The following is a 15,367-nucleotide window of genomic DNA, read 5'->3' on the forward strand; positions in this document are numbered from 1 at the left end:
AATGTAAGCTCATTCTCGGCTTATTCTCTAGTGACTCATACGTTGAGATTCAGCTGAGACATTTTCTACCTCTTAGAAGATCATAATATTGTTTCAGTGAGGAGTTGTTTTGGTGGTTTCTGTCGTTCACTCTCGATAATACGTCACCCGAGAGGCATTATTACATCTTAAGTGTGCTCGGCAGTTACGTTGGCTTTTCTCTCCCTCTCTGTGCATGCTCACTCCTCGGTGCGAGATACAGTGCAGTGCAATGTACTGGAAAAAATAATGAACAGGGATAAAACAGGGATTTACTCAGTCAACTGATGCTGTGCACCTCTGCGTGCAGCTGTTTCTGCGAATGGAAACACTATATAATGGCTCATACGGACCCGTACGATCTCCGGGTGGTGCAGATTAGACTGTCAGGACATTACAAGAGTATACATACATAGGGAGGAAGCCCATATTGACCTTACTCCAACTCTTTCTTGCAACACTTTGAGCACTGTGTATGATCTTGTATGACAATCTTTCATTAAAAAATGAAGTCTGCGCCACGTTTTCTGTTGACAAAATACAAATAAATGATCCATGAGTTAAGGAAGAATTCCTCACAGAGGGAGGGAATTTCAGACCATGATCCAACATGCACTTTGTTGGAAACATTCTGACCCTTTAATCCTCTCGCTGGCCACTAGTGAAAGCAGGTAATGCATGTAACCCAGCTCTTTGAACAAGTCGTGAGACCTGAACTCGTTGTGGTACCTGAACTGACAACCTGAAGTACATCCAGTCATCAGGATACTGTTGAGCATTTACACTTTGTCTGGCTTCTGCTGTCAGCATCTCACAGCGAGGAACCAGGCCAAAGACCAGCTGGAGCGGCTCGGTCTGACCGGAGGAGGAACAGGAAAGAAGTGTGGAAGGAAGAAACCCAGAATGGCAAGAGGAAGAGCTGGACAAAGGGAATTAATGCCAGCTCCCCACTGGCTCAGCAAACAAAGGAGAGAAACAGTTGTGGATGTTGTATGAGAGGTTAGGACAGATGTTGGCTCTTAGCGCTGAGGTTTCCACTGTCTCCCTGTTAGAGCTTTCAGCTGAAGGCTTTCCGGTGCTGGAACAGTGTGGTGTCAGTGCTGTGTTTGTTTCTATTATTGACGTAACTTGGGTATAATCAATAGCAGACTAGAGGCTACAGGGACCTGGCTAGCGTATGTCCACCACCCTGTTTTTTTTTTTTTTACCAAGTTAGAAGCAGACACACACATGCACAGTACAGGCAGGAAACATGCTGTATAAGGTACTACACAGGCACAGATAAGGGTCAACGATCTGCCTCTGACAGATGTTGCTGCTGATCAGTAACTGTCATTAAGAACGTTATGAGTGAAAGAAAAGCAGAAAACAGAATTACAGACCTTCGAAATCAGAAATAATTCCCTCCAAGTGTGGATTGACTCCAGGCTCGGACATCTTTTTGGCCAGCTTCTTTTTTTTTTCCTCCTTTCAACCGGTTCCCTGTGCACAACTTTCTAAAAAGGAACAACTTATTCTCTCTGACTTCCCGCTAACTTCTCTATATCCCTGCGTTCAGATGTCAGACAGAGCGACGAGGCAAACCTCCTCTCTTCTCCTCCCCTCCTAGAAACACACACCCCCTTCTCCCTCATGTCCTGTGTGAGTGTGTGTGTGTGTGTGTGTGTGTGTGTCTCCCCTTCCCCCCACACACTGCTACATGCACGCGCAAGCATTCACGCAGACAACAGACCCCGTCATTCCCCGAGACCCTTTTTTTTTCCCCCCACCAAAGTCGCTCTCAGGTCTGATTTCCTCCCTGAGCCTCTGAGCAGCGCTGACAGTGAAAGTGGAAGACATGTCACACAGTCGCTTTGACCGAGTTAACCTGCAATCAGACGAGATTCTCTTTTACAAGTGCGGCTCTCCAAGTGGCCCGCAGAAGGGCCGGCCGTGTTCCACTCTGTCACAGCTACAGAGGGGGAGTTTAAGTGAGAGTTTGAGGCTCCAGATTTGAAGTAAACACATTCTACAAACTGACTGGCATGTTAATTAAAGTGCAGTTACTTCTGTAGTACTTTCCTGTGATAGAAATAAGAAAAAAAAAAAACAACCAAAGCCTTCCTGGGGAAAGTTGACATTAGGGATAGACGACGGCGCCTCAGGGGAATCAGAGGGCGATTCGTGCACCAACCTGCCCTCTGTGACACAGCATTAGCAGGAAGAACATGAGAATTCGAGCCTGGTGGACACATCTGACCAGGTAACTGAGCTCTGCTGCGTCTCTTCTGGGAGGGACACCGACGACAAGTCGGCTTTTGATGTGCAGGATTCGGTTACACGTCTTGTCCTTGAAGCTGCTGTGGCCACTTTACAAACAGTTCTTTTCAGGGCGACGGAGAAACACTGTTGAAAAGATGCTGATAGAATAATCTAAACTGATGAAATATCAAAGTTGGCCTCGCATTCACTCGACCACATCCAGCGTGTCCCTGTGGGATGTGCTACAGTCTGTCTTATCTGCTAATCTCCAACAGAAACAAGCAAATGGTGATGCTATCACTGTGAGTACTGGCTGGCCAGGAGTGAGCGGCTCTTCACGGCTTCCTGTTTCGGAGCCGCAAATGGGATTTGTGATGAGCTGACCCTCATTCTGGGTATGGCTCTTGTAACAGCGCATGAAGAAGCCGGTCCACGATGAGTGCTCAAAGGAAACACAAAACTAAAGCAAGGGCCACAGGAATTTGTCCACTTCCAGAAGAGATACTGTCACACATCAGACATCACAAATCACATAAAGTGAAGGCAAAGAGCTACAGCACCCCGAGCCTGGAGCCTTTTATAGCTTGCAAGAATTCAGAAAGAAAACCCATTTGAATGAAAAGCTCTATTCTGAGGGGCACTAATAGGATGCCAAGCCCACCCAGTGGCCCCTAACCCTAACACCTGAGAGGTCGATGGTAACACAGAACAACACTGTGAGTTTATGGTTGCAGTCTGGTTGTTTCATTTAATTCTTGAAAAGGCGTCTTAGGACAGAGTACAGACTATGACCATACACACACAGCATTGTGTTCACGGTATTTTATACTTGCCAACCTTGAGAGCTCAACAATAGGGAGGATTTGGAAAACCAAACAAATAATACAACCCTCTGAAACTAATATGCCGCTGTTCTTTAGAGAGTCTGTGTGTGCCACCTTGTTTATCAGCTGCCATTAGTGTTTGACATCGGTGTGACCTTCCTGATAGAAAAAAAGATGCAGTGGATTTAACAAAATGCAAACCCCTTTTCTTTAAAAAAAAAACTGGGATCCTTCTTCCTGTCTTAAATTTGAAAATGTTAACATATTTCGTCACTCACTGAGGAGGACGAGGAGACGCAGTAGGCTGCACTGGACTACATGCAGTATAAGAAACAAGTTGTGATGGCTAAAAGGGGGGGAAAAATGGGTGAGAACATTTCTTTTTAAAAAAAAAAAATAAAGGAGAATTGTGACCCTAGGGCAAAAAAACTGGGAGAGGGCAATGAAAACTGGGCGTCTCCCCCGGAAAATTGGGAAGGTTGTAATGTAGGTATGCAGTGTTTACATTTACTGTATCCTAAAGCCATCAATCAAGAAGCTTTAGTTTGTGTGAGTATTTGTTCCCTCAAGAGGCTTGTTGTCATATGTTGTGTAATTAAGCTTCCATCGTGCAAGACTGCACATTACATGCGTCACACATCCTGACAGCTGTGTTCGAGCGTTTATAGTTAATGTGGTTGTTGGTTTGCATGCATGTTTATAGATATAGAGCACCTCGACAAACGTGTAATAATGCATGTGTGTGGTGGAATTTGTGTACTTTCACTCCTCGCACACATACTGTAAAAAGTCAACCTATATATATACATACACATATGTGCTGCAACAAAGTGTGTGGCCCCTCGGTGGCCGCGCAGGCCCGATGTGGGCTGCACTGTAAGTCAGTCGCCACAAGCCTCTATAGTAGTCAATTAGACCTGAACACACGGTGTGTGAAATACACACCTCCCCGAGCCAGTGTGTATTTATCTAAACATGGACACACACTCTGGGCAAAACTGAGCGACAGAATGAGGGAAGGCTCCAAAACAACATCCTGAGAGGCGTGTGTGTGTGTGTGTTTGCACTGTGACTAACATAATGCGAATGTGCGTGTATATGCGTGCGCTCGTGTGGTTAACTCGACTGTGGACGCGGGTGTGTTTCTGTGTGTCGGTGCCCCTGAAATAGCACTGTAAACACAGGGGCCTTGGCACACTGTCGGATAAATCGGCCTAACCGGAGCCATTCAGCTCCGTACCTCTGCCGCGCCGAGGGACCCGTGCTTGTTTTGTACCTAGTTAGCTGCGACAATTATGGGTGTGAAAGTGGGTAATCTGCCTCTTACAAACACACACATTGCTGTTTGAGTGATCTCATGATTTCATCAGTGAGGATGCCAGATTTCACGATTCATGCTGAATTCAACTTTCTGGGAATTGATGGCTAAGAAGTTTTTTTTTTCTCTGTCAATGCCACTTTATTAGTTATATGTATTCCTAACACACAGAAAATTATTGGTTTCCCCTGGGACACAGTAATAGTTTGTCAAATGTTTCATAATTAAGTACTGCACCAATTGAACCCCTTCATTTTTTATAATCCCATGAAGTTTGGGCTCTGTTGCTCAGTCAGTTTAAGACAAGGAAGAATTCTGCACAACCACAACACCTTTTGAAGATGATCAGTTTGACCTACATATCCCGGATATTCCGACTGTTAGTGCAGGAAACTTGCTTAACGTAGCTAAATAATGCGCTGCCACTGCAGAAATATCGTGCGATTAAACGGGGAAGTGAAACTGCTGCAGAAATCCAGAGAAAGGATGAAGAGAAAACATACGCACAAACAGTTTCAGATCAGAAGGAACACTGAATGAGAGGGAGGTGTAAGAGTTCGCAGGCATCTGTGGCACATAAAGCCTTGCATTTACAAAATTCAAACTATGCCACTGCTCAAACACTATACGCATGTTTTCATTAATATGACAGTTCTTTGGAAAAACTATTATCCTTGACTCTTTCATGGTAGGCATCTTAGACTGGCCTAAAAGCTGCGTGGACAATTTATGCTGGCATCAGATCGGCCGCAGTGGTTTTAAGACTTGGATGTTGCTCGCTGTGCAGGGAACTGAGCTCAAATGTCATTTTATAACTGGGATCTATGAAGCCTGTGATGTCTCAGTCGAGGCAAACACCCAAATATCACATAGAAGTTCATCAGTAGGCAACCTGCGCACTTACAGAGCCAGAAGTTGCACATTGTGTTTCATTGTTTGTTTCTGACTGCGATAGATGATTCAGTTAAAGGTGAGGCTCTTCATACATCTCTATGTTTACCTATAGTGTGACTTAATGTAATTAATGTATCTGCCAAGTGCTGCCATTTGTGAGTGTGTGTGATTGATGGCATAAAATGATTTATTCCAATAACAATTATTGGAAATGCCACATGCATCGCCTTAATGCTGGGACTGATATCAGCCAGTACACAAGTCTATAAACTGGTCTGATACCATGTACTGTTTTTAGTGTAAGTGGGGAACTGCTACTTCCCAACAGCGTCTCATTTACCTGTATGCAACAAATTAGCTGACATTTGGTTCGTCTTTTCTGGGCTTCTATAGAAACATGCTGGTACAACATGGGGGGGCTCTACAGAAGATGACCCACTCGCCTCGTAGATATAAAAGGTTAATTCTAAGGTAATACACGGCAATCCCTTAGGAAAAACTAATGAAACCTTTAATATTTAGATGTTTTTTTGTTAACTGTTATCAGTATTCTTATCAGATTGAGTGGAGGGTCAAACACAGTGAGCTTGTTTTTGTTAAATTAGGCCAACAGTTTGGCCATGAAAATATCCAGGGAACATTTGGTGTCGAGTGCATCTAATGAGTTAAGTGGGGGAAAAAAAAAAGGTAAATGTTCTATGAAATGCATTTATCTTGAAAGGTATAAATATGGACAGAAGTGTGTCTTGCGGTCTGAACAGCGTCTCTGTTCATACACTTAGCACTCTTCTTTATTTAGATTCTGACACTAGCTAATTTCCTGTTTGCACCTTTGCTGACCACAAGCACAGTTGCTTGTAAACAGTCTCCTGACTGAAGAGTTCATCTGTGTCTGTTGAATCACCTCTGTCCTGACCCGTGTTTCCATCGCGTTGAATAATGTCACCTGTCAGAAATCCTCCCTCAGGATTCACTGAAGGTGGGGCTTCCCAGTCAGTTTCCTGAACTCCCTGTTCTGGCTGTTTTTTTCACAGCTCCCTCACTTATCATTACTAAATAATCACCCGCGAAACAATATGAGGTGATGCTGGGACGGGAGGTGGGAGGAGGAGAGCCGCGGGGCGTTCACTCATAGAGGATATCCTGTACACTTCTTTTATGGAACATGGTGAGCTGGGTGATTTCCTTGACTTTGGGATCATGTGTGTTTGAGGAAGTTTGGTTTTGGACATGTGTGTTTTGGGGGTGAGAGCATGCAGGGATTTGGGCGGATACATCAGCACTTCTTAAACTGTAGATACACATGTGAGAAAAGGGACAGACGCACAAAAGACTGTAAGATTGTGTGTGATTAAAGCTCACATAGTATTAGATTAGGCCAATCCAAAAGTAATAGACGACATTCAAATCAAATGGGGGACAGCATATTGTTAGAGTGACAGCTAACTGGTGCTAACTATAGATGCTATTAGCTGGGTAGCTCAGTCAGCCAAGAGGCGGGCTAGCTGGTTAGCATGCTAACTTCCCTGCTGGAAAAACTAGCATAGACCAGCACCAAAAGACAACATATGCTGGTCTTGCTCACCAGCATATGTTGTGCCCTTCCAAGCAGCATTTACCGAACCCTTCCAAGCAGGGTTTAGATATCATAACATCAGAACTGTTTTCCATATTCCGTTGATAATTTTAAAAATGGTTTTGACTGTCCAAGTTGTGATCCACAAAACCAATTACTAAATTGCTGCTTTTACTGTCAGTTTGATGCTACAGGCCGCATGAATACGCGAGTTAATGTCATCTCAGCGGACAGGACACTGATTTTCTTCCTGTTTAACTGGCAGAACATCAAGCAACATGACACAGCTTTCTTCTCTCATTTCCAGACTCCATACTTTTGTTTTGCTTCCCCTTTGTTGTGTATTAATGGCAGTGTGTCACCAATTAGCAGCTACAACAAGTCAATGTGGTGACCATACTGGCCCGTCGTGGCAGATGACATGTCATACTGAACACATTATTGTAATCCGGAACAGGCTCGGGAAAAGGAAAGTAGGAGTCACTCCGAGTCAAGATGAAGGATCCATGCATCCCAACCTCAGCTACTATCATTATCAAAACACCGTCCGAAGGGATCAGGGGTGGGTGGGGTAGTGGGTGATGGCTGTAGCCAGGAAACAGGTCCAAACAGAACAACACAGTGCAGGTTGGAAACCAGGAAGTAGTGTGGCCCATGGAGGACTTCCTCATTTGCAAGTGTTTTCTTGGTGGAAAATAATGCTCCATCACCTCACCTCCATTCAACATGTTCCTCCAGTCTTTACTAAACTCCTCCACTTCCAATGAAAGAAAAAAAAAAAAAATCCTCCGTCTGCAAGATATGAATCATCCGTCCCCATGGAACATTTCACAGAACTAAGGGGAAATGGTGGCAGCACTGAGGAGGACACAATGACATCGCAACACTGCCACCAAGTGGTAATAAAAATGGCTGCATGGCACGTCTGTATGCATCATGCAGCTCGCTGTACTCAGCCACCTTATTAACGGGAGAATTAAAGGCTTATTTGCAGAGAGTCACTCAGCTTGATGTCCAGCCTTAATCACTGCAAGATGCTAGATTAGTCTTATCCTCTCGGTGCAGGCTGGTCTCATACGGGCCTGAACAGAGGTTCCACTGAGCCTCTATCAGCACTGAACAAACCGCACTTTAAAATCAACAATGAGTAAGTGATTTGAGGAGGGTTCTTTTGAGACACAGCCATGACAAAAGCTACTGGGTACAACAGCACAGTATGCACACTAATCATTCCCCAAAAGTGTCTGCTGTCCGTCGAAAACCAAATCATATCAGCTGACATATGAGCTCTGCCTCCACTCCCCGCTAACTTAAAATAAACCATCTGTGCCAGTCAGAATTAATCAGACCCCTCGGCTTAAAGTCCAACCATGTGATGATGGCATGAAGGTTCAACTCCGTCCATCTATTGTCAGATCCCGGTTGTGTATGTGGGTCAGCCGTAAGTCAGCCCCCCGACCCCAGACTGCCAATTACAGCACAGCGGCCACTTTACTCTGGAAGATTACGTTTCCTGAATCTGGGGAGCCGTCTCTGACAGCCCGTCACACGAGGTGGACTTGTGTGATGGGCTGTTGCTCTGCATATGGTAGCTATTCAGGAATAGTGTGCTCGTTTCGTGGTGAGCTTAGCTGTGGCTGTCCAATCAATGAGAATGAGAGGAGGAACATCTGAAAAGTCAGTTCAGACAGACAGACAGACAGACAGACAGAAAGAGGTCTCTTCCATCCGACCAAGTAAACCCAACACAACCAGGGTGGCTTCTAGCTGCTGCTGGTAAGAAGCTGCTTCCAGCCTAACAAAGAAAAGAGAAAAAGAAAACCCCTCCCAAAGTTTCAAAAGTGAGTTTGTAAAAAGACAAAACTTACCGGCTATTCTGTCTCGCTCCATAACTGAACGGCTACCTCAAATAGCCACATGTAACCTCTCCTTTTTCTCTCCTCTCCCTCCTTCCCTTCCCCTTTTTTCTTCATGAAGACTTCCCCTTTCTCCTGACTCAGTCACCCTGTCCCCCTCTCGCAACCCTCCCTCTCTCCTCCCTCCTCCCTCCTTTTCCTCCCTCCGTCTCCCTCGCTCTTACTTCCTCCAACTTTTAATGTCTTCAGCCTGTCAGGATAACAAGTGAGAGGAGCAGACGTCCGCGGCCATGTGCTGCTCGTATGGACTCCTTCTCTCCTATCTCTGCTTTCTCTCTCTCTCATGCTCTCACACGTAAGATGCAGGCATTTTTCACACGGATTCATTTCTCTCCCCTTTCTTCTCTTTCTCCAGTGTCTTCTGTTATTCCCTCAGTACCAGTGCTGGTCTCCCTTTCTCTCCTCTCCCTCACGCACAAACGCGCTCCTCGGACATTGAAGCTGTATTGTGTCTTTGATACGGATCCTAAGCCCTTTGACCACAGGTCCTATTCTGAAAATAAACTCGGACCATTTATTACAGAAAAAAACAAAAAAAAAAACAAACACTCAAGCAGTCCACCAGAACATCCTGCTCTATACCAACAACACACACTGCTATCATATTATCATACAACTGTCATGATGTAGAAAATGCGTGTAAAGCCATCATCCAAACAACTGGTGACTGGCTATAAGTGGACTGAAGAGCACTCTCAACAACCTTCATCTAAAGAAACTTCAGTTCAGGGCCCTCGCGTATGAAGTGCTTTTCAATGACCAGCTAATAACCAGCATTGCAAGATCTTGTTGACCTCCCGCACATCAGCTGAGTGTCTCTCGTCCTCAGCTCCACAGAGGAAATGACTGGACGTCTTGCTCACAGTCTGAGTGCATCATTATTTCGAGAGGATTTATGTCTGCGGCGAAACGCCTCAGTGTAGTGTTGCACACACGTCACGTTTGGACTCCGGCTCCTGACCCTCAACATGCAGCCCGACAAAGGTCGAGGGCCCACTTAGAAAACTCCTGAGGAAATACAACACGCTGTCTCACACACACACACACGCCCGTCTTTGTTTTTGCACCGAGGAGACAAGGAGAAGCCAAAGCTCAAAGGATCACTTCCTCTTCCTTTTTTCTCAGAGGGAACGTCCCTCCTCAACTCACATCTCCCAGATACATACACTTAGCAACAGCCATTAATGTTAGCAGGAAGCATAGATGTGACCCAAGACGAACTGTTTGTCACAGCCACATGCATGCACAGTACTTCAGGGTTTCTGTTTGGATGGGTGAGGCATCCTCAGTGATACAGGCTACTTCATATACACACACACCATAATAAAACCAACATGCATACAGTTTATATAGCGCCCACTCCCCTGCAGTCCCAGGGCCTTTTTCTGACATCCGTAATAGCGAAGTGAGAAAAAGCAGAGCAGAGGAGACAGATTAGGCATGTGTAACTGCAACGGGGGCAGATTTAGTAAAACAGTGTAAAATGTTGTTTAGATAAGCCAGTGTTTCATCTAGCTCTTTACATTTGAGGTGGAATGTGGCTATTTTAGGGAGCAGGTCAAGATGTAGTTGGTGCCTGAGTATATTCCTGTCTATTTATAAAATCTAAGGTTTGAGTTGTGGCAGTCCGCCCCAGATGAGTGCATTTCAAAAGGCTAGGGGAGATAACAAAGCAACTCACGATGTTTTGTATTTTCAAAAAAACTGAAATCAGATGCCCCCCTTTGTATTGATTCTATTTGTGCAAAAATGCGGCTGAAGCACAACCATGTGCACAAGGTCTAAAAATCTGGTGAATCAATTAAACCAGTGATGAGAGCAAAACCAGAGACGTTCTAAAAGAGCCTTTTGGTGCTGAATCCATATGGAGAGCAGGAGATTGGTGCTGCAACAGAAGTGTGGTTATAAAAATAGAGGCCTGTCTCTTTTCGGCCGCTGGCTCTTTTCTCTCCCGTGATCGTTTTCCAGACTTGAAAAGCTGCAGTTAATCACAGGGTCAGGGTCAGAAACACACATGAAACACACAACATGTGCTCGTGCATTTGTTGACTATGCAAAACACGCAAACACATGTTTCACCACACACACACACACACACACACACACACACACACACACACACACACACACACACACGTAAACACACAAATCCCAAAGTGTTGGTGCACACATGTAGCACTGCTACTGTTGTATGATTTATTCAAAGTTGTTGTTCGAGAAGTTTCCTTTCTCTCTCTCTTAGTTTTTGGTTGGGTCCAAAAAATGGCAGCGCTGCCCCGGCACCACCACACACACACACACACACATACTCGCACACACACAGACATGCAAAACTGCACCCCAGGTCAGCCCCGCAGTGAGCTCCTCTGGCCTGAGAACAAGTGCAGTGACCCGGGTTGAAAGGAAGGGCTGCTCTCACACACACACACACACACACACACACACACACACACACACACACACACACACACACACACACAGACATATACGTGCATTTGGATGGTGTTGATGACTTGCATGGAGGTTGGAGGACCTAGACTGAGAAGATTCAGGGTGCAGCATGGCTTATTTTACCTGCAACATAATAGAACATGCATTATTTCATTTCTTCTAATATTTTCTAATTTCATTCACTGTTATTAATTCATTAATTTGTTCAAATCAAATATCCAATAACCTTCTTCGGGAAAATGATTCGATCCAGTGTTCCGAGGCGTTATCTGAGGTGACACTGACCTTTCAGTTTCATTTGTTTCAATATTTTGGACTTATAACCAAAGTAGCCTGAGAACCAACTAAATTTTCTCTGGCAGATGAGTCTGGTCGCCCTCCCATTCACATGCATTTCCATCTGCTCAGGACTGATGTGACGACCGACAGCGCTGCGTTAACTGGGCTGATTTGAAAGAAAAAGTCACACATCACATGTTTCGCTGCTCTGATTAGTTGTAGGTCTATCCAATATTATCTAGTCTGCAGGTCCGCCCGGGCTCCAGAAACTCAGATCAAACTGTCAAACTTGGCAGTACTGATCAAATATGAGTCATGGATCTTTTACTGTATTGCCTGTTGCAGTCTCAATCAATCAATCAGTCTTTATTTGTATCGCGCCAATTCATGACAGAAGTTATCTCATGACACTTTCCAATTGGAGCAGGTCTAGACCGTAATCTTTAAGTAAGTTATTCAAAGAGACCCAATATTTCCCTGAAGAGCGAGCACTTGGCGACAGTGGTGAGAAAAAAACTGCCTTCTAACAGTCAGAAACCTCAAGCAGAACCGAACTCAATGGTGGGCAGCCATCTGCCTCGAAGGGTTGGGACCGGTTTGGTCGGGTTTATTATCTGTACTTTTACAACTGTATAGCTGTTGTACAACATTGTTTGTGACCAGGTTGGATTTTTTTTTCCCCTGCTTGCAATCAGACCAAAAATACCTCAACTTGCATGCGTCATTCGAAGCTATGTCACTCGTATTGCTGCTCTGTGCAGCTCATACGGCTCAAGCTAATATTTGGAACAATTTGGTTTTGTGAATAAATCTGAGACGTTTGACCTCAAATTGGTTTCTAAATGTCATTATTTTGTACTCTATCTATTTAATCCTAAAATACATTATACTTTACACACTATATTTTTTTCATAGGCTACTTCACAAAGGCTTTCCTTCCTAGTAGATGAAGTGGTCTGAGCTTGTAAAGGACATAATTCAGACAAACTTGATGTGGTGAACAGACTAAGAGGGCCTCCCTCACTCATACCTTTCACCACCTCTGCTCTCCATCATCTCAACCTGCTGGCGAGATACAGCCTGACCCTCCCACCACACACAAACACACACACACACACACACACGCACACACACACACACACACTCAAACTCACACACACGCATGAACACTCGAACATCCACTTAAAACAAGACACACTCAAACTCACAGGGTTATCCAAGCAGATTCCTCTCGCATGACTGTACACCCTGTAAACACACACATACACACACACACACTAAGACACACACAGCCTCTCTTTTTCTTTGACTCAAGTACGCATATACCAAACACGCAGCCTATATTTGCAGCCGACGAGTGCAGATGGTCATGAGGCACAGACGGGCACGTGCGCTTGTTCACTCATGCAAGACAAACTCAAACACAACCCAAATAAAAAAAAAAGCTGTGTATCACACATTGACTAAGGGTGGATGGTGAGCCTTGGGGTGCACATTAATGTAAGCCGTCACTTCAGAGCATGACCTATGGCCGGACGCGTGACTCAAACATGCTAAATTTAGTTATATAACAGTCCGGCAGAAACTCACCAGCATGCCAGCCAACACTAAAGGGATGCCTGCCGGGCAGCGATGCACAATGAAGGAGAAAGAACAGTGGGGAGAAGATAAAAGATAAAAGGAGAGAAGGAGGAGGAGGAGTGAGCAGGGGAAGTGGTGAAAGAGGTAAATGGAGGGGAAGAAGAAAGGGAAGAAGGTGAGGAAGGAGATGAGGAAGAGGAGCTGAAGCCGCTTGTTTCTTCATGGGTGAAAACATACTTACACACCACAACTCACACACACCAACTAAGGTGGAATTATTAAAGTGCACCGTGAGTGCCTTTGGTGTAAATAATAAAATGAATGATGGCTGAATTCTGTTCGGCTGCTCTCGTTTCAGGGCCCCGGCACCGTGCACGCCGGCTCATCAGGCAGGTTTGAATCTAAATGGAAAGCAAATTCTACCCACATACTTAATCCGAGTTGACGAAACATTTTACGCCACAATTCACTTGCAAGGTCCCAATGAGAAATGATGTACGACGTGGCAACGCTGAACTGATCATATCATCGTTTATTGCTGGTCCATAAATATCCTCTGAATTCTCCGTTACATTAATTCAGTCATGTTGGATGTCAGTAATTACCATGTGAAGCTGCTCTGTTGATTAACATTCATACTGTTTACGGTACCTGTTTTTGTGTAGTTTGCATTGCTGGATTTATGTGACAGCGTATGAAAATTCAATAATGTTTTCGTGATGTATTATATTTATGTTTTACTCTTGTTTACTCTGTTGGTTTGTCTGTTCAGTACGCGTGTCTCCAGTGCTCCTGATTTGTTACTGGTGATTTGTTTTTACTTGCTTTTTAGATTTTGGATTTTTGGATTTCAAACTGAAGCACGCTTTTTGTTTTCTTGTGGCACCATCATGTTTCTATAGTAGCCCAGAACAGACAAACCAAGTAACCTGACTCTAGAAATGGCCTTTCACATTTTCCCCACTGTTGGGGAGGGTGAAACAGGGAGACCACTAGATGTCTGTGAATCCCACACATTGAACCTTTAAGTCATTTTTTTTTCTTTTACTTTGTTTGGTGTTTTCTTCCCCTTTTAATATCAACATAGCCTACCATACAGCTGTGAGGTCTGAATGCAAAGCCTCTGTTGCTACACCCTAAATCCATAAAAAAAAAACCAAAAACACACACACACACACACACAAATCTGGATGAGAGTATACAGACACACAGCTATCAAAACACAGAAAACCATTGTAATTCACACTGGGATGGAAACACATAACCATATGTGACACACTTACAGGCATCCTCCACTGCACACACACACACTTCACACTCTATTCCCTAAAGTCCCCAATAAAACTCCTTTTCTCCAAACATAACAGCAGAGGCTCAAGAATCCCGTGTGCAAACAGAACATGGTGGAGAGCGAAAAAAAAAAAAGAGAAAACAGTGTGATGTGGTGCTGCTAGCCACAGTCTGATGACCTCACCAGAGCGCTACGCGGCACTCGTCTTCCCGCTGCCCTCGTCTCCATCATCCCCACACACATGCACAGAGAGTGAGACAGAGAGAGGGGAAGGGGAGCTGTCCTCCTCATTTGCGTCTGCCGCTCCCCCAGCCTACACATCCAACCTGGGGCATGTACAGGGACGACACAACCCTTCACATCACTCATCTACGCGAGCCAAATTTAAAAACCCTGCTCTCATGCAAACCGTGAGGAAATGCAGTTTTTGTATACACAGAGAGCTTCCAGCGCTCGAGCCAAAAGCATTTCACTTGAGTGCTGTTCTACTGAAGTAGGGATGCACCAAATGACAGGAAACACATCTTCCAAATAACACAGTTTTTCTACGATGACAGCTATCAGGTAACGTTTTTTTTTTTGTTTGTTTTTTTATGACAAGCAATCCTCTTAAAAACAAGGCACCCTCCAGAATAAGCCCAGAAGTTATTCAGAGACTGTGAGAGAGTAAGTAGACATCATTATGGCCATCTGGGAGCAAGAGGATCTGATCCTATCTCTATTTTCCAATCAGACTTCCCAGCCTTCTCCTGATGGCAGCCACATGGCCACGCAAATGATTCCCACTGAATGTGGGAGTGCAGGGGAGAGACATGGACAGGGGAGCCTGTCTGCCGCTGTAGCGTTAACTCATGACATGTTTTCTTACTACACTGCATTAAATGTGACAAATGACTGTCTCTTCATAGTTTGATGCTGTATTCCCTTTCTGTTGTGCTTGATCTCAATTCAAACCTTTAATGGTTTGCTGCTGTCTCC

The 15,367-nt window shown here is 44.6% G+C and overlaps 1 protein-coding gene across 3 annotated transcripts in view; it reads right to left on the reverse strand.

Moving 5' to 3' along the window:
• Nucleotides 1-15,367, reverse strand: part of sept9b (septin 9b) — a 78,400-nt gene that overhangs the window by 53,454 nt on the left and 9,579 nt on the right. Inside the window, exon 1 of one of the 3 annotated variants that reach the window (XM_037100924.1) lies at nucleotides 8,740-8,854. The exons of 1 other annotated variant lie outside the window; for it this stretch is intronic. In XM_037100924.1, the coding sequence (XP_036956819.1) occupies nucleotides 8,740-8,761 (22 nt within the window). In that variant the 5' untranslated portion in view covers nucleotides 8,762-8,854. Of the gene's footprint in view, nucleotides 1-1,400; nucleotides 1,554-8,739; nucleotides 8,855-15,367 lie in introns of those variants that run through there. One more of the 3 variants, XM_037100914.1, reaches the window with a different exon arrangement.

Source organism: Acanthopagrus latus, chromosome 1 (assembly GCF_904848185.1).
Source record: "Acanthopagrus latus isolate v.2019 chromosome 1, fAcaLat1.1, whole genome shotgun sequence".
Taxonomy (NCBI): Eukaryota; Metazoa; Chordata; class Actinopteri; order Spariformes; family Sparidae; genus Acanthopagrus; species Acanthopagrus latus.